Genomic DNA, 17,620 nt, shown 5'->3' with positions numbered 1-17,620 from the left:
ATATCCCCCTCCCCTCCTCACAACGAATATTCTGCCGGTTATGAAAGAAACGAGTCGAATAAAAAATGTAACTGTTCAAATTCACTCTTTTTATCATTATTCTTGGCCGATAAATGTAAGAATCTCGCGCAAGATAACAAAAAATTAAGCGTATAAATTATTCCTAGACAGAAGGTTATATATATAAGTACATGCTGATATACCTTAATCCCTATTTGATGTAAACATGGAAGATTTAATTATTGAATTTTTAGTAAAATATTACTTCTCCTTCAAAATAATGGAATATAAAACTATGTGATTATTTTCGATCCTTTTTCTCTAAGAAAATAATAAAGAAATTTAGTATTATATATTTACGAATGTATATTTTTGTAAAGTACCAAAATATTTGGTCTGTTATATATACCAATCTCAAGTAATTATTTAAAAACGACTAATATACAGTAATACAATTTGAATGAAAAATTTGGCAACATCGTACTGAACGACTATTGGTCTACGTAGGCCCTGGTGGCAAGACATGAAACTAACATTGACACACTAACTGAATAAATATCGGACGCAACACGTGAATAATACTTAAATTGAACAAAAGCGCGATGAAAGAGACTCGCAGGAAAATTGAAAATATTCTGTAATACAGTTAACAAAATATCATTAAGAGAATTTTAATAATTTTATGAAAAGTCATCGCCGTATCTTGAGAAAAGTCGTAGCCCTCGGTTAACCACAGGAAAAGATGAGAATGCAATCCAATACGATTATTCTAACTTGTTTACTTTTGTTACCGGTAGTTCTCGGAGACCTTGAGAAAAATGAAACGACATTTGTACCAACTCGAGAATGGCAAACTGTGAAAAGAGGTAAGCGAACATTTATTTAATTTCGTTCTACGTACATTCTGGGACTACTTTTTTACGCAACTGATTGTTCTCTTCCTAAGACCACGTCAGTCAAATTTGACATCGCGGTTCTTTGAGACAATATGTCTGTAGTATTCAGGCCATTTTCTTACGCGCAGTACCGTTAAGTTTACGAAAAGTTTTTTTGTAAACTTCTTATTCATTATCGTTTCGAATATCTATAGTTTATTCAAATACGATATTTTACAACTTATACCACAGTGACGTATAGAGAATTTTATTTAAAGGTGCAAATAGATTGATCATTTACTTCATTTTTTAATTTAATAATTTAATTATTCATTCATAAAAAAGATATCAATTTATATTCTTGTTATATTAATTCTTCTTTTAATTCATTTAATTCATTAGGTACATCTATACCTGCAGGATTACATGTTCGACACAATTTTGAAACTGGTGTAACAGAAGCTAAATTAATGGATGATAACGATTTAGAAGAAGAGGATTCGAACAAAAATTTGAACAGTACAAATACAAATACAAATTCTGTAATATTGCATCCTGAGAACGCAATCCTGGAAGAAAAAGATCATGTACCAGCAGAAAAGTCTGATTTGTTTAATTACTCGATCGAAGAATTGAAAGATAGATTGAAAAAAATGAAACAAGAGGGTGAAGATTTTCCAGAAATAGATGTAACTACTTTTAACTATGGTCTCTGTATAACATATAAGGAATTTTTTTAAATCATTTATAAATATTTCTAGATTGAACACTCAAAAAAAATAAGGCAAAAATTTAGAGACTATGAAGCTTTGAAGAAAGAATTTAAGGCATTTGAAATAAACATTACTGTTAGTGATTCTGATTTGTTAAGTAGCTACATTAAAAAGTTTCAAATTTATAAAAATAGAGTCACTATGGGAATTTTAACGACTGCAGAAACAGAAAGAATTTTAGATATTTTGTACAATTTAGAATACCTGCTTCATCACATTGATAATGCCAAAGCTTTTGCCGATATGGAAGGGTATGTATAAAAACAATTTTTTTTTCTAATGAAATATCAACATCAGAGCTATTTTTTCATGATTTCTCAATTACAGTATGAATAAAATTATATCTCCATGCCTCAATGGAACAAACAACGAAATAAAGATCGAAGCTTTGAGACTTCTGGGTGCAGCTGTCCAATCTAATCCTAAAGTACAATTAAAAGCACTGGAAAATGATTTTGTTCAAAAACTTTTACATATATTGTCTACAAGTAGTAAAACAGACTTGAAGTCGAGATGTCTCTTTGCTTTGGGTGCTCTGATAAGGCAGTTTCCAATAGGACAAAAGGTGTGGGTCGATCATGGAGGAATAGAAATATTTGGACAAATTTTAGTCGATGGCCAATTACAAGTACAAATGAAAGTTATGAAATTAATCAATGATTTAATCGTAGAGAGACAACATATAGAACATATTACCGATGTTGCGCAACAAGAACTAAGAGTAAAAGCATATTCTGCTGCTGATATTGAGAGAAAATTATTAAAATATTCATATTGCGATCACTTAAGCAATTTAATGATAACAAGCTTCAAAATTGATCTTAGTGATTTGTTGAGAACTAATTATGAATTTCTTAAAACTATTTCTGATAGCATGATCACCGCCGCTCCCATCTGTATTGACAAGTGGAGAAAACATAAAGACGAATTTCTTCCCATTATACAGCACATACTGGATTTGCATCATGACTTAAACATATTAATAGGCATGCTTCAAACACTCGAAACTACCCACGATGAGTTATAGAGAGAAAGGGAAGGTAAAATTAAACGTTCGTAATGACTGAGCTCCAGTATTTATTTCGTGTCGTGTAGATATAATTGTACAAAGTTTTCATGTGTGATGAAGAAAATCGTCGGCATGAATATTTTGAATATTTTGGCCGTGGATATCTTACAAACATTGTTGTCAAATTATTACCAGTTTTAACGGATGAATGTACAATGTATCATAAGAAAAGCGTGTGTGTATATATGCAAACTAGAAAATTATTCTGTACATATATTATGTAAGAAATCTGTGTTACTCATCCAGTAAATGTAAATGAAAGTGTCATGTTTTTTTATGTTTTAAGAAAATTATTTAATAAATTATTTTTTACTGTTCACATTTGTGTTGTTTCGTAGAAAAAAATTGTTCGACGATATATATCATAGAATAAAATACTTTATTTACAAATAATAGTGATTACATACGAACAGTTTGTTCGTGAAGTCATAGTTTATAGAAAATATACTTGCCAAATCGCTGATTAAACTAGCTTCGTAATTCCGAATTTCTATTTACATGTGCTTAAAAACGATGCTCATGTATCAAGGTTTCTGTTGTAAAAGAATAATCCTTTAAGTACAAGGATTGCGTTTTGTTCGGTTTATAAAACCAGCACCTTTAGATAATACACGAGACTACGGAGAATAGATGGAATCTCCGTTCAATAACTCATCTAATTCGTAAACTTTTCTAAAATACTTGAGTTTACATAATCTTTCAAATTTTATTAAATACAATGACTCTATATCTACATACCAATTTTACAGATTTTACATAATATCTTTCGCATATTGTTCATCATCAGGAATATGTTATTTCCTCCTTTCACAATAAGGTAGTTAAGAGTTCAATACATTAGGAACTTAAATTATACATTTGTCGGAATGATCGAACAAACCGATAGATGTACTCACAAAATATACTATTTTTCTTTTTGCGTAATTTACAATCTTTTTTTAGTTTCAATTTTTTTTAACAGTAAACGAGGAAGCATAGATATTATGTACACGATGATGTTTTACAACGTGAAAATCACACGTCAATACTGGTTTCACAGTGTAACGCCTAGATAACGAAGTTTAAGTGCGAAATAAGTCGATATCATAGAAACGGAAATGACGTTTCATGCAACAAGTTTTCGATTGTTTATGGAGGAACATACGTATATTTATGTATAAACTATGCCAGGTTTGTAACAGAGTATCCTTTAATGCAACAATATAGATGGATAATACCGAATTGCCGATAATACGAACCCCGATAAACGATCGAAAAATATAAAAGTAACTTGTACAGATATCCCTGTTTTCTTTGTCTCTCGCTATCAGAAGAACATTAATTACCGCAGAAGGAGATCGACGTTATTTTTATTTATCGAATTATCTAAACGTGAACGTATTTCAAATATACAGATGACTATGAAGTTTTATATGAAACTAAAATCAGTACAAAAGTAATTTCTACATGAATTTGGTCAGTCGTTAACCGTCGTTCTTCATTTCCTCTGTCTCCCGGCATGGATGCACCACCATCATTGAGCAACAAGTATTACGCGATAGAATTTCTTATGGCAAATTCGAACGACTTGTCGCGACACGTATCAAGGAACGTTAATATAACAATAACTTACACTCGACACGTGTCGATATATATCGACAAGTAGTACTACCTAATGCTATTGCTAAATGAAGTAACTCTATTAATCGAAAAGAATCGTTAAAACTGCCATAATGGTAATACCAAAGAGCAACGCGACTATTTGTTTGAAAGATTCTTTAGGACTAGTAGTTTCCTTAAGCAGTTCGGGTAAAATGGTGACCATGCTGATATGAAGGAAGCCACCGGCGGTGAAAGGCAATATCCAACCTGTTTTCGCTCCTAAAGAAATACAATTGTCACAAATCTTAAAAATGTACAATTCATTGAGCGAAGAAATTCTTAAGCCGTTCTCCTTAAAATTTTAAAGAAGCGATACTTACCTACTTCACCGCCAGAGAAAATTATCGCGGACATGGCTCCAAAAATGCCACCACTAGCTGTGAGAAGCTGCGCCCGCGCAGCATCCCATCTGTTGAATCCACTGCGTAATAAAATTGCGAAATCTCCGACCTCGTGCGGAATCTCGTGTATGAGAATAGCAAATGTGGTGAGAGCACCCAAACGGAAGGATACGAGGAAAGAACCGCCTACAGCCAATCCATGAGTAAAGTTATCTATGATATTGGCTATCAGATTAAGATAGCCAGTTATATGCTTGGACTTTTGCTTCGCAACAGTCTGTTCATCGCTAGAAGCTTTGCCCGATTTGTCTTTTTTTAAATAACCTTTCGACAACTCGGTTGAAAAGCCATTAGCGTTCTTCGCAAATTTCTTTAAACAATCTTTTGCCTCTTTCAGCGGCAAACCTTTTAGGGTATTCGACAACTCGTTGCACATTAATACTGGCTTCATGCCGTTGCTAACGAAGCCGTTCTTATGGTTATCTTTGAAATCATTTGGCAGTTCGGAGTATCCGCTTTTCTTTTCTAAGAAGGGCCGCAACTGTAAGAGTAATTTGAAATACTCGTATTAGTATCGTGTTCAAGAACGATATATTTCAATAATACATTATTTTAGAATCGATGTATCACCTCGTTAATGGCTTTCGAAAATTCATTGGGAAGTCGCTTCGAAAAACCGTTTTTCGGATTGCTTCCGATCAAATTAATACAATTGTTATTTTCCATCTCCTTTTCAGCTTCAGTGTTGGTTTTTTCGCGCAGTTCCGTGTTATTTATGGGCGCATCCTCGATTTCAGCTTCTTGCTCGAAAGCAAACAGTTTCTCCACTATGACGAATACCAAGAAGCCTCCTAGTACCCATAGACCGCACGTCATCGACGGATGTCTATCATCCGTTGCTGAAACAAAACGATGTAACTTGTACAGATACGTGCAAAGCGATTCTAGATCTTAGAGAGGACGACACAGTCATCTGTAAGAGAAAAACATGGCCAAGGTAACTGAGAAATTGTAGGTGGACTAGAAACGAGCCAGTTTCATTTAGGAGAGGACAGCTGGCAATTGAAATCCGCAACTGAAATACAATAGGGTTTGAGAATGCCGTTTGAATCGCTCATAAAGCGGACAACGGAGGTGAAGGATCGCCTCGAGTCATGCTTAGCATAGATCTAATATGATGAATTGCAGCCTGAGGCCAAAGTGGTCCGTAATTTAAATATATGTTCTTCGATTGAAATTTGTATCGCTGCTTATTCAATACGACTCGTATTGTAAAACCAAAAATACACCGTTACAAAAGTGGCGAAGCAAAAGAAGAAATTCATCTATTTTTAGCAGGAATCATTTCGAAATCTTTAATGCTTCTTTCATGTTATACGATGATACTTTGAATTTTTGCAGAGGAAAGATCGATAAAACCAACTGTCAAGTCCGTGTGTCTGTGCATGCGAATTGCATATATATATATATATACATACTTTACGATTAAACGACATAGTTAGATCAGTCGAGTTTCACGCTCGATGCATGATTGCGTCGATCGATTGATTCTTTAACGACCTCGACTTAATCTTTGACACTATTCTCGTATATTTTTTTGAAACTTTTTTCTTTTATCTAACGCTAGCACCACACGATAAACTCGCGGGTCTTCCCGAATAGAATCGTTCAAGGCTGTTACCCCTTATAACTTTCTCATTACATAACTCTATAGTACACATTGTGTATTAGGTAATGTTTCGTCAATGACGTATAAAGAACTAAATTAGATCACCCTAGAAACGTCCTCGTTCTTTGTACATTAGCGATAAGTTTCGCCTGTGATGGTGTAGATTTCGTAGCAATTCGAATTTGCTGTATAGTTGAACGTGTTCGAAAGAATGCAATACGTTCGATCGAATAAAAAGTTCGAGAAAGTTTTAGGATGAAATTGGGGATGGAAAATATACGTTATTTTCGTTTCGAACATTTCATATTCAATTATGACAACTTTCAAGATTCTCCGAACTCGAAGAATGAAAAAGAATAGAGGAGAATTTTATTCCAAGTTTGTTCGTGCGAACTTCGTGATTGGTTCGCTCGTTATCTCGTATGATTGGCCAAAGCAAGAACGAGCCACCAGTTGATGATAGTTTTTTATTATCTGCCAAGAGTGCAGCTGGCACCACTGATTCTTTTCATTTCCTTTCTGTAGTATTTTCGTACCTTTGTTCAAAGAGCTGCTCGCCCATGTTTCCGGTAGCAGATGCAGGAAGACGTCGCCCAGAAGGCCACCGACTGCGAAGCTCAGCAATATTTTCAGTGTATTAGCACTGTCTGTAACATAAAGAGGGTCGGCGTTCTTAAAGAAGGTTCTAGAAAAAGAAGCAACATTTACGAATTATTTTTATATCGATCGATATAATTTAGCGTTATAATTATTATCGTATGTTCTGCGGAAAAATTGATAAAATTATAGATAGAACATGGTATAGGATGAAAAAGTGCAGGAGATTGTACTTAACAGATCGAAGATGTTCTAGAAAATTGTTCTAACTCTCCTCCTACGCACATACGCGTCTGTGCACGGATGGATGGCCGGCCTTTCCTGTACGAAGCCGATAAATTTAAAGTTAAATCGCGCGATATTAACAATTTTACCATTGACTGAGTTTCTTTATGGGCATCGATACTTTCGTTAAAATACGATTTGGCCCTTATCTGCTTTCTCTTCGGTAATCAATGATAATCTAGAATGAGCGAACTCGATACAAAAATATATATATAGAATATCTGAGTTTTTTAGAATAGAGTTATCTGAATTTTCGATTAGGAAAAGATACAACAGTTGAAATTTAATCAGACGATATTTCATTTTGCCACATAGTCAATTATACTTTGAAAATAATAATATTAAATTAAAATAAATAGTAATAGAATAATATCCGAATTCAATTATACTTCGGCTCTTTTCCAACTACAATTCGTACATCTCATTTCATCGTAGGTTACGTAAAGCGTGTTATCACTTTTGTTCCCTAAAAAAATAGGCGGGGGTCTAACCGTTTTATTTAATCGTAATAATAGGCGTTCGAGAAGTTGCAATTTTTATTAAAAATTGAGTGGAAATAATTTCATCGTTTCATTGGATACGAGATAATTATTCGATAGACCTTGCTCCACTTCTTGTAGAAAAAATATGTAGAAAAAATATGTAGAAAAAACGGAGTAGACTGGCCTCGACAAACATCCTGAGTTTTTCAAATATTCGGATTCAAGTTATTTTAATAATTTCACTCCAAAATATCTGCATTCTTATTTCTGTAATGAATTACCAGGAAAAATATGCAACAACGATAACGTTAATATACAACAATTAACAAGTCTGCTTTTGCAATAATCGATATACATATTTTTGATTAATTAGCCTTTATCACGAATAGCATTCGTTAAGTAGTACTATTGTAGCGCTAATTATTTTACGTGATAAACGCTTATGTCGTTTAAATAGCCTGCTGGATACAATGACCTGTTACGGAAAATTCTCGTTGTTACGTAGATATGTACTGTTACGGATTGTCAATTTACACGTCTAATATGTTCGAGTGTACAAAATGGTAAAACGCGTCCACAGAGATCAAAAACATTTTCCGCGGCGATAAGCAAACTAGCAAATAGGCGTATCTTGAAAAATCTACCGATCAAGGGTTAATCGAAGCAGTATCGTCATTTTTTCGACATACGATTTCACAAATATAACTCGCGTGTCTGGACTTTCTTTTCGACGACAAATTTAGTTTTCGAGTAATTTTCTCGTTGGCAACGCGAACCTTGCACTGTCCTCGTAATCGATACATCGGTTCAATAGATCATACGTCTCTCAGTTGCATTTAAAGCGAATGAGCATTTACATACAATATTACACGTGTGTTGCGCTCGCTAGAACGGCCATCGATCAATCAAGAAAAAAGTTATATCATTAGCGTCGTTAAGCATCCTCGATAGCCACTATAATCGTAAAAAGGTTGCCATAACACGGTTTCGCGATCGACCATGGGAACAATAAGTCGTTAGTAATAAAATCGACGATGAAGCGCTGCCCGAAAACGATCGTTGCAACGACAAAACCACTTCCCTGTTTCCTTTATAATAATGACCAATTAAACGAACGATGTCGAGTAGCGCGAGCTTGTTTTCGCATGTTACGCAACTCGCATATTTCTAAATAATCGCTCAACCACCACGTGTAAATTATTTAACGGCTGACCTCCATTTTGCGCTGGTAGCATCAAACGCTATCAGAGGTAGAAAATCACTTTTTATCGTTTTATTATTTCGCCAACAGATTCTAGATTACAATTCGTTTTGAATTAAAGAAACTTTCGAATCACCGTGTGTACACGAAGAAATCAAGAATTAAGCGTCGCTCAAACAGATTATGATCTACGTAATGCCAAGTAATATATACGACGTTACTCTTCCCCAGTTGCGATATTTTGATTTTGAAACACGCAATGATAGCGAAATCAGAGAGAGAGAGAGAGAGAAAGAGAGATAAACCACAAACTATAAGAGTGAACGGAATTTATATACACGTACAATCTCTACCAATTTCTATACAAACGTTGTTTGGCTGCGATTTCATTACTCGAATCTACTACTGGCAACGCCAATCTCTCGATAAACCGTCGAACGATGACGATGGTGCGTATTATCTTTCGAATTTCGAATTGCATCGCGCGATAATGAGTATTCATCAGTTCTACCTGTCTGAGTTTACAAGAAATTCCTAGAATCGTTTGAGAATCACGTCGCGCCTTTTTCACGATGAAATACTGATACAATGTTGCAAATTGCTAGTAGGAATTCGATGTATTTACCAGGAATATGGAGAATTTGCATAGATTAGAATATCGATTGTGGTTTCACGAATATAGTCATCGTTAGGTTCTTCGAGGGAGAACGCGAATATAAAATTGCAGCAACGTGATCGAAATTGCAATGTTTTGATTGCAAAAACCGTACTTCTCCATAGGAATAGAATCAAAGAGATAAGCGATGTGATTCAGAAGAAAAGTTACGAGCGAAGAGTAAACACGATGGCACGCGATGAAATAACTACAATGTCGCTACAAAGTTATCAACTAGATATAATTCGATACGATATCGGGAATCGATCAATAGAACATTGACGTTCATTGTTTCCTTTTATTTTTCATTGCTCCGTATCGGATAAATCATATCTGCCGATAGTTACGCAAGATCAGCGACAGGTCTTTCGTTTTCAAAACGCTATATATCGACGAAATTATCTGAAACGCACGATCAGAGGTTAATTACACTTTGAAAAGTAATCACTGTATTCTCCGAACACGTGACAAACTCTGCTATTGCAATTTCAAACAATTAGGTACCTTGTTGCCTGAACGCGCGAAACAGTTCTTTCTCGTTCTCCGCATTCTTGCCATTACGAGGATAATTGCATGGAGCAACGGTACTTAGCGTGCACAAATATCGCAGGATAATTGATAATAACATCGCGTCGCAAGAAGATCGTCGATAACACTGTTCAACAGTGATATTCTAGTTTCTCCTGATGCTTTTCTTGGCAAAAATATTTACTCTATCGCGTGTTGATTTTCCCCTTTAGTTTTTTAAATAAATTGAAAAATGTAAGTAAAAAATGCTGCGTGTTAGGCGTTTTCTTTTTTCACTTTGATCGTTATTTAAACTCGTTTAGATGTTTATAACGCAATAACTGCGTATCATTTTATTCGGCAGACACCGCAGAATCATCTCATCTCGATGGCAATTGCCAAAATTGGTTGTTCCTAGAAACCGTAGAGAGAACGCTTTCCTAAGAAAATACAGTTTGCAGATTCGTATTTAGCTCGGACACGAGTCTACAAGAATCATTCGTTGCAGGTTGCAAAATTAAATACGTGTCGAATAGTGTTGTCTAATTCGGTCGAATATTAAACAAAATAGACACGATGACGCGTTGTTACCAAAAACGATCCTGATAAACGCACTGACGCATAGGAAAAAACGTCTGATAACGAGCTATATGCGGTTGTGAACGATATTAGAGCATCGTCACTATGTAGAGCACTGGCAGAGTATGATACTAATTATCTAACGAATCGTTTAAAACGCAATTCCCTAATTGTCCGCAATGGAATAATTAATTGACTAACAAGATATAGAGGGCATTAAATGCAACCACGAAGCAAAGAAACCGTACGTAAGGAAAGAACAATTTGGCCACGTTCTTCGCGTGAATTTTGCCAAGAAACGTGGTCAAATGTGATCCTACACGCGAAATTGTATAGTATATAATATATTTACAAGGAAACGCGGTACGTGTGTCGCGTGATTCTAAAATAGAAAAATCGATCGGATGGCGTGTGGAAGCATTCAAAGAAATTAAACGCGCGATTCGATGCGGCTGAAGTTGTTCGTGCACGAACGAACCGCCTGTCACAATCTAATCGCGATCGGGTTGAGCGAAAGAGAAATGGAGAACGCATCTGTGAACGCAAATCGTGGAGCAGAGCAGCGAGACACGCTCGATAATAGATTCGTTCGAGAACAGTCGTTCTCTCGGTTAAAACGAGGGAAGCTGTTTCGTTTCGCGCGCCATCCACGCGATCATTTCCAGATTTGTCCGTAACAATCGTTCCGTTCTAAATGCAGTAATGACGATGTAGACTTAAACGCGTTAATTCCCCAAGGCTTCGGACGGCCTTTTTCATCCAAACTTTTAATAGGTTTAAATATATGTTACTAACTCGAAGAATCTGTTTCGCAGACAACGATTTAAATTCGTATCTCGAAATTACCAGTATTTAGATGTAATTGTTAAGACCGTAGCATCAGAAAGATAATAGTCGATAGAAGTATAAGAGGACGATAGTATCGATAACGGAATTCGCGATAGGAATACCGTTCATAATGAAAGATGGAAGGTTCGAGAGGATACACGTAAACGAGAATGCAGTCCGATCGTTGAATGGCAGAAAATCGGCTTACACAACCTTGCATCATCGATTCGCAGTTTCGCAATGTAAATGGCTTTTCTCGACCCTTGCACGTCGCTACGAATGAAACAACGAGAAAGAGGACAAGCTCTTAAACGTCGATGACCAAAAGCGATGTTTAAACTGACCAAGAACAAACAGGCGTATGATGCACGTGCCTTGCGACGAGATATTGGAGAAAAGGAACAAGAAAGGTCTTGTTCGAGTCATAAACGAGAATAACAATTCGCTTCGCTGCGAGAAACTGTACGGCTCGGAGAGTCACAGTCGCGTTACAGGAAACAATTTAAATTCAGTTTCGCTAGTTGTAATTTACCGTTTAAATGGACCTACGGCTATTGATCGTGCTTTGCGAGTAAATTCTAGAACACTGCGAAGACTCTGCAAGTTGTGGGGATTTCCTGCGAGACATACCGTAAAACCGTGAACGATGAAAGTGTGACGTCAATCCACATTAGAGGCCAGATGTGTGCGGGCCCTCGATAACCTCAAGGACCCACCATGAATTTAAACTTTTGGTTTATCGTTCCTGCAAGTTTTATCGGGTTATGGATAGTCCTTGGAACAGTCCTTAGGTTTATCGTACGTTCTTACAAATTACGGAAAAGACAGATAGTTACCTAATGGGAAAATCGAATATTTGGCTACCGGGAAAGCTGAGTTCTCCGTTTTCAATAAAGTTCGAGAGAAAATAAAGATAGTAGCTGTGTTGCGGCTCAACCTTGTTGTCTTTAAAATCTAAGTCTTAATTTTACGTGATAAAAGAGTAAAAGTGAAAACTACCTTCAAATTATTGCCAACTAGTTTTGCAACGGAAAAAGTACAGCGGCGTATCGATTCATTTTTATAGTTTCTCTATTTTGTACCCAAGTATAATGGAAGATGGCCAGTGAATGTACGCTGCAACAGCTGATTCGGTTTTTCTTCGATAGAAGACTCTGGGATGCCCTTTGTAACCCAAGAGACCCCTGCAATCTCAAGTAGCAAGTTTCCATGTAAAAATGAATAGGAGTTGACGGGTTGACGGGTCACCATTGTAGAAGAAAAGTTAAAGGACTGACCCAACGAAAGATTTCAAACTTGCTCTTACCGTTGACCAATCTTTATACGAACAAGAAATAAATCTGCATAAATGGACAAATTACAGAAATCTATTTCGTATGCAGTTAACGTTAAAGTAATACTAATTTTCACATAATAACCTGCGTAGTGGCGTCGAAATTGCCTGGAAACCATCTGCCTCAACTACCGCGTGTCCTTGAATTCTTTCTACCGGTTAAAACGACGTTACACATATATACAACGTGCATTCCACCCACGGAAGAATTGGAAATTTCATTCGTATTCTCCATTCTGTCCAACAGGTTCCACGACCTTCGACGTACAGTGTGTGCCGCGGTAAGCCATTTACACACGTGAACTTTACATGTTGGCGCGATCCGAGCACTTCTGCCGTCATTGCTTCGATTCGACCTTTTACCTCTATATCCCCTAGTCGATTTTTGGAAGCTCGAAGACCGGTTTCACCTTCCCTATTCTATTTGTTGAAAGTGAAATTTTCAAATTAGTAATTCCTCGTTTGTTATATATTTCCAACTATTTTATTATTTTATCATAATATAAAAATCAATTAAAAAGATAGGCAAAAAGGAAAAAAATCCCACCTGAGTAAGAAAATTTGAAGTTTGAAAGGTTAAATAAAAAGGTTTACTTTTCTTCGATACTCGTCTCCCAAACTGAACGTAATTTGTCGAATATATAACGAGATCACATTTGCATTGTCCACCTTGTTTTCTAGTTTACAAATTTCATTACTACAATGCATACCATCTCCACGCAAGTTCCACGACCTTGTCTGTTCACATTGGCGTGGAACAAGAGTCATCGCGCATTAACACCGATCACGGATTCACGGATTGTGTTTCGTACACACAATGGACTACTCTGTCTGCATTTTCCTAATTTCACCTGGTATCACTACGTAACGAGACGAAACAGCGACTGCTACTCTCTCCGACATGTGATAACACTAGAAAATATATCTCTCGTTTCACTCGTTTCGGAATTAATTCTCGGCCATTGACATCGGAATGCAAAATATAAAACGTTTTATGTAGAAACAAAAGAAAGTGATTCACATATACAAATTATCTTCAGACACCGACACGGTATCAACTTCGTGCGATTCGAAGAAGAACAAGTATTCTGGCGCAGTTTGTGGCACTCCACTGAGAGAGACGAGATTATGTTTCAAGAGAAGCCTTTGGCACGCAGCATTTGAAGGTTAGGTAAACAATATGCGCGGTATTGCGCAGCAGATTCTTTCCATTTGGCCGAATACGTTTCTTTTCGAGCACCGGGAAGAATCTTTCTACTCTATGTAATAACGCGTCATTACTTTTACCTCGTCTACCGTGGTATCGTAGTTTTCGTGGAACGTGGCAATTTTGTATACACAAAATTACAAAATTTTTTTCTAAATAAGAATAAAGAGCATGGAGACATTATAAATAATCGCTAGGAGATACACAAGGACGTTAATTTCCAACAATTTGCGTAATCTTCCTGTCGAAACACCGTTATCTTTTTATTCCTAGAAGAACTATACGATTAAATGGATAGAATAGGAAGAAAGCGCGTAACAAGCGTGTTTTTCTTGTCTTTCGAATAGTTCTTTTCGATTCGATTCGATCGAGCACACGTTTTTAGTAAAATCAATGGTAAATGATCTTATTTTCATACATTATGGTAAACAGGATACTAAGCATACTGACGAGCATTAACACGGTTGAAGAGTAAGAAATATAACTGTCAATCTGACGTAATCTCTTGCAAATGTATACGATATTCTCTGTTCGCGGACTATTTAAAGAATACACTGGAAAAAGATCATACAATTATTTATAATTTCATAAACATCCGTACTAGAGAAGTAAGAATTTTAAATTTGTGAAATTTATTATTGTTTCGGTATTCTTACTATTAACGATATACCTGTAATCCATAACTCAGGGTCTAAAAAAACGTAACGAAATCGCTTTCGTGTAAATACGTATATATTAGCGTTTATCTTACCTCGAATACAACAATCTCGTATTCTTGTCAAATAGCTGCGTAGTATACTGACATTATCAGGGTTACATGACATATTACACTAAAGTTTGGTGGAAAACATTTTAACAGCAGCGATCACTAAAAAGTAAAGATAAATATATTTTAAACGGTACACGACTAATTGATATTTTTCTAACGGGTTTTGATGGTTATTTGCAACAAATATTCCACAAAACGATTTGCTACTACTACTATGATCATTGAATCTTAAAGAAAAATATCATCCTACGTGCACGCGGTAAACTACTTATGTAGACCCTTATCACCTTTATTTATAATATTTTATTGCAAGTTAGTACGGGACAGATTGATTAGATAACTTCTTAGAATTTCATTAAAAAGAAATGGTTAATTTCATTAGTTCTTATTAATAATCTAATCTTCCAGCAAATAAAACGTGGTTCAAAGACCACACTTGAAGAACACGTTAATTAATGTCGAAAATTTTCATTGAAGAACTTCATTTGTTTATTATAAATTTATACGCGCATGACATTTATATATGTAAAAAGATGTCTCTACGTAAAGTTTAAAATAAGAAAGTAAAAGCATTGTATTAGCCATAAACATCGTGCTATAAAATAACAAATTACTTCGTTGATATAGATCACCTGTATTAAACCTATTGTGAAGCTATTTCCCGCGTGCGCGGTAAAATGGAAGTACATTGTATAACCTCCTTTAGCAATAGTCAGAATGCCTCGCAGCAAGAAAACATCGTGATTCCACATGAATCATTTAATAGGTTCATGCTGATTAAAGAAAATAACATGATAACAAAGGAAAAAGGGGATCGATTACGTGTCATTGAAAAAAAATGTTACCTCCAGTCCTTAGGTTGGCACCTTCTTCAATGGGGATGATAAAAAGGGGGAAAATACCAGTCAGTCCGATCAGGGTACTTCCAAGCAAAGAAAACAGCCATGGTGTGTAATCGAAATATTCCACCGTCGCCTTCCATGGCGTCCACATTTCTTCTGTGATCATTTCATACAAAAATCCGATAGAATAGGTACAGTTCTGTTGCATACACATGTCTGTCGCCATATTTGTGCGTCGTGTATAGAACACCGAACTTGTCAAAAAAGCACTTATTTTTTCTCAATCTTCTTGATTCTTTGGTTTCTCCTTGATGTTATGATCTTTATCAAAGTTCGTTGGAAATATACTAAGTAAAAGTCACAAGAAATTTCTACTTTCGAGGTTTGTTTATATAAAGATAACCTCTGCCAAATACCTTTAAGAAAATACTTGCGTTTTTTCACTGATTAAATGTGTAGAAATAACACTAATGTTTGAAGAATATCTCGAGGAATGAAACGTCAGTTGTTGAGGAAAAGATTTACCAAGAAAAACGAGCGTTTGGAAATCGTCGAGACAACGACAACTGTGCGCCCGACTAGCCTACACTGAGGACTGAGTACGGACGCTACAAATCAGACAGTCGCCGCCTCTACTAACGTCGTCGATTTTGTCGATCAAGTGAAGCCTCTTGTTATTTCATACCGTCGCGATGCGGGGATAAGAGCTGCAAGATCGGTCCTCCAATGATAGATATCAAAATGACCCTGTCCGGTGATGTATTTCTCTGTACGCCTTCTTCTCCTACTCCTTTTCTCTTTCTTCAATATGTAACTTATCCGATTCGCATTTGTCACGATAGTCTTTCATGCCAGCGAAATCAGGATATAATGCAGATTGACGTTCGCCTTAGATTATCAGCAGCAAAATGCAATCTTGTCTCTTGGTCTTCTTACCTTGTTACGTCTTTAATCAGGGTACTCAATACGCTGTGGAAATTTGAATCATTGACGGAGTGAAGTGGTCACCTTTACCGCCACAGCTGATAAACACGATTACACAACAGCACACAGTATATGCTTGGAACATATGTATTCGCGAGAAGTTGCGACTCTTCGGTCCCTATATTTTTGGTTATATATGTCTCGAACTGGTAGTGTGAGAACACAACGAGTGTGACACTCACCGAGCAACGAATAGAATTGCAATGTTGTTACTCTGTCCTTTTTTGTACTCTCGGATTATTTTGCTAAACAAGAAACAATGTGTTATATCACCCATTCACTGCAACGATGCAACAGCCAATGAATGTTGTAAGGAAAGCAGTCCTTTTTATAGCTACTAAAACACTCCACCAGATTGCTCTACATACGAAACAGAGACGAAAAACATGTCTGCCGCGGATGAAAAAGATAAACAAAGGATAGAAGAGGAAAAAAGAAAAAGGAAATGGAAAAACAATCAAGATGAATTTAAATCAATGAAAATGAACTCAACACGATTCAATGACGAGACAATTAATTGCTTATTTCAAGAAAATGTTTTGAAAAGAATAGACGAAAAAGGAAAAGGAAAATACATTTTCGTTACTATCGAAGTTCATAGAGGCGCTGCTGTACTTCCTTATAAATCTTTAGATATGCATGCATGTATATACTGTCTATACATGTATAGTATAGATTATAGATATTACATGTAAATTAAATGCGAAGTAAATTGAAATATGACTTTTAGTACTGAAACAATTATGTACAACTGTAAGAGAGATAAATGCTTTAGATTTTTTTTGCATTTGAGATATGTAAAGTACTTCATTAAAATTTTAGAGTACATAGATTTAATTTAACATTCCAATTTTGCGCAAAATGGCCTCCACGTGACAACTAATTTCACTGCATCAAGATACATATTTGATACTTTTATCGCATTACTTCTCCGTATTATTTGTCAATAGATGTGTATATATTTCGATTGCATCGTTGCCAAG

The 17,620-nt window shown here is 35.9% G+C and overlaps 2 protein-coding genes across 6 annotated transcripts; one reads left to right on the top strand and one right to left on the bottom strand.

The window, feature by feature from the left end:
- The first annotated feature begins 526 nt into the window (after positions 1-526).
- On the top strand, positions 527-3,036 carry LOC126919756 (nucleotide exchange factor Sil1). 2 transcript variants are annotated; one of them, XM_050729338.1, is made up of 4 exons: positions 527-866; positions 1,278-1,564; positions 1,637-1,899; positions 1,976-3,036. In XM_050729338.1, exons 1-4 carry the CDS (start codon positions 743-745, stop codon positions 2,673-2,675), a joined length of 1,374 nt encoding a protein of 457 aa, XP_050585295.1. In that variant the 5' UTR covers positions 527-742; the 3' UTR covers positions 2,676-3,036. The 2 variants fall into 2 exon arrangements, with proteins under 2 accessions (XP_050585295.1, XP_050585296.1); XM_050729339.1 differs by lacking the exon at positions 527-866 and adding an exon at positions 995-1,153.
- A 39-nt stretch (positions 3,037-3,075) lies between these two features.
- On the bottom strand, positions 3,076-16,056 carry LOC126919757 (zinc transporter ZIP13 homolog). Of its 4 annotated transcripts, XM_050729342.1 has the most exons (6): positions 15,657-15,805; positions 14,794-14,910; positions 6,905-7,015; positions 5,330-5,598; positions 4,679-5,240; positions 3,076-4,577 (listed from the first exon to the last, which is right to left on the bottom strand). In XM_050729342.1, exons 2-6 carry the CDS (start codon positions 14,864-14,866, stop codon positions 4,399-4,401), a joined length of 1,194 nt encoding a protein of 397 aa, XP_050585299.1. In that variant the 5' UTR covers positions 14,867-14,910; positions 15,657-15,805; the 3' UTR covers positions 3,076-4,398. The 4 variants fall into 4 exon arrangements, with proteins under 4 accessions (XP_050585299.1, XP_050585297.1, XP_050585300.1 ...); XM_050729340.1 differs by lacking the exon at positions 14,794-14,910 and having other exon boundaries at positions 15,657-16,056; XM_050729343.1 differs by lacking the exons at positions 14,794-14,910; positions 15,657-15,805 and adding an exon at positions 12,921-13,243.
- Positions 16,057-17,620: the final 1,564 nt, after the last annotated feature.

This window comes from Bombus affinis, chromosome 8 (genome assembly GCF_024516045.1).
Source record: "Bombus affinis isolate iyBomAffi1 chromosome 8, iyBomAffi1.2, whole genome shotgun sequence".
NCBI classification, from domain to species: Eukaryota; Metazoa; Arthropoda; class Insecta; order Hymenoptera; family Apidae; genus Bombus; species Bombus affinis.
This window is presented reverse-complemented; position numbering and strand designations above follow the sequence as displayed.

Excerpts from the sequence above, each read along its gene's own strand:
- LOC126919756 (XM_050729338.1), top strand. The coding sequence starts at position 743 with ATGAGAATGCAATCCAATACGATTATTCTAACTTGTTTACTTTTGTTA. Across the intron at positions 867-1,277 it reads ATGGCAAACTGTGAAAAGAG|GTACATCTATACCTGCAGGA; the intron begins GTAAGCGAACAT and ends TTAATTCATTAG. Across the intron at positions 1,565-1,636 it reads AAGATTTTCCAGAAATAGAT|ATTGAACACTCAAAAAAAAT; the intron begins GTAACTACTTTT and ends AAATATTTCTAG.
- LOC126919757 (XM_050729340.1), bottom strand. The coding sequence starts at position 15,879 with ATGGCGACAGACATGTGTATGCAACAGAACTGTACCTATTCTATCGGA. Across the intron at positions 5,599-6,904 it reads GAGCAGCTCTTTGAACAAAG|CAACGGATGATAGACATCCG; the intron begins GTACGAAAATAC and ends GTTTTGTTTCAG. Across the intron at positions 5,241-5,329 it reads TTTCGAAAGCCATTAACGAG|TTGCGGCCCTTCTTAGAAAA; the intron begins GTGATACATCGA and ends TTACTCTTACAG.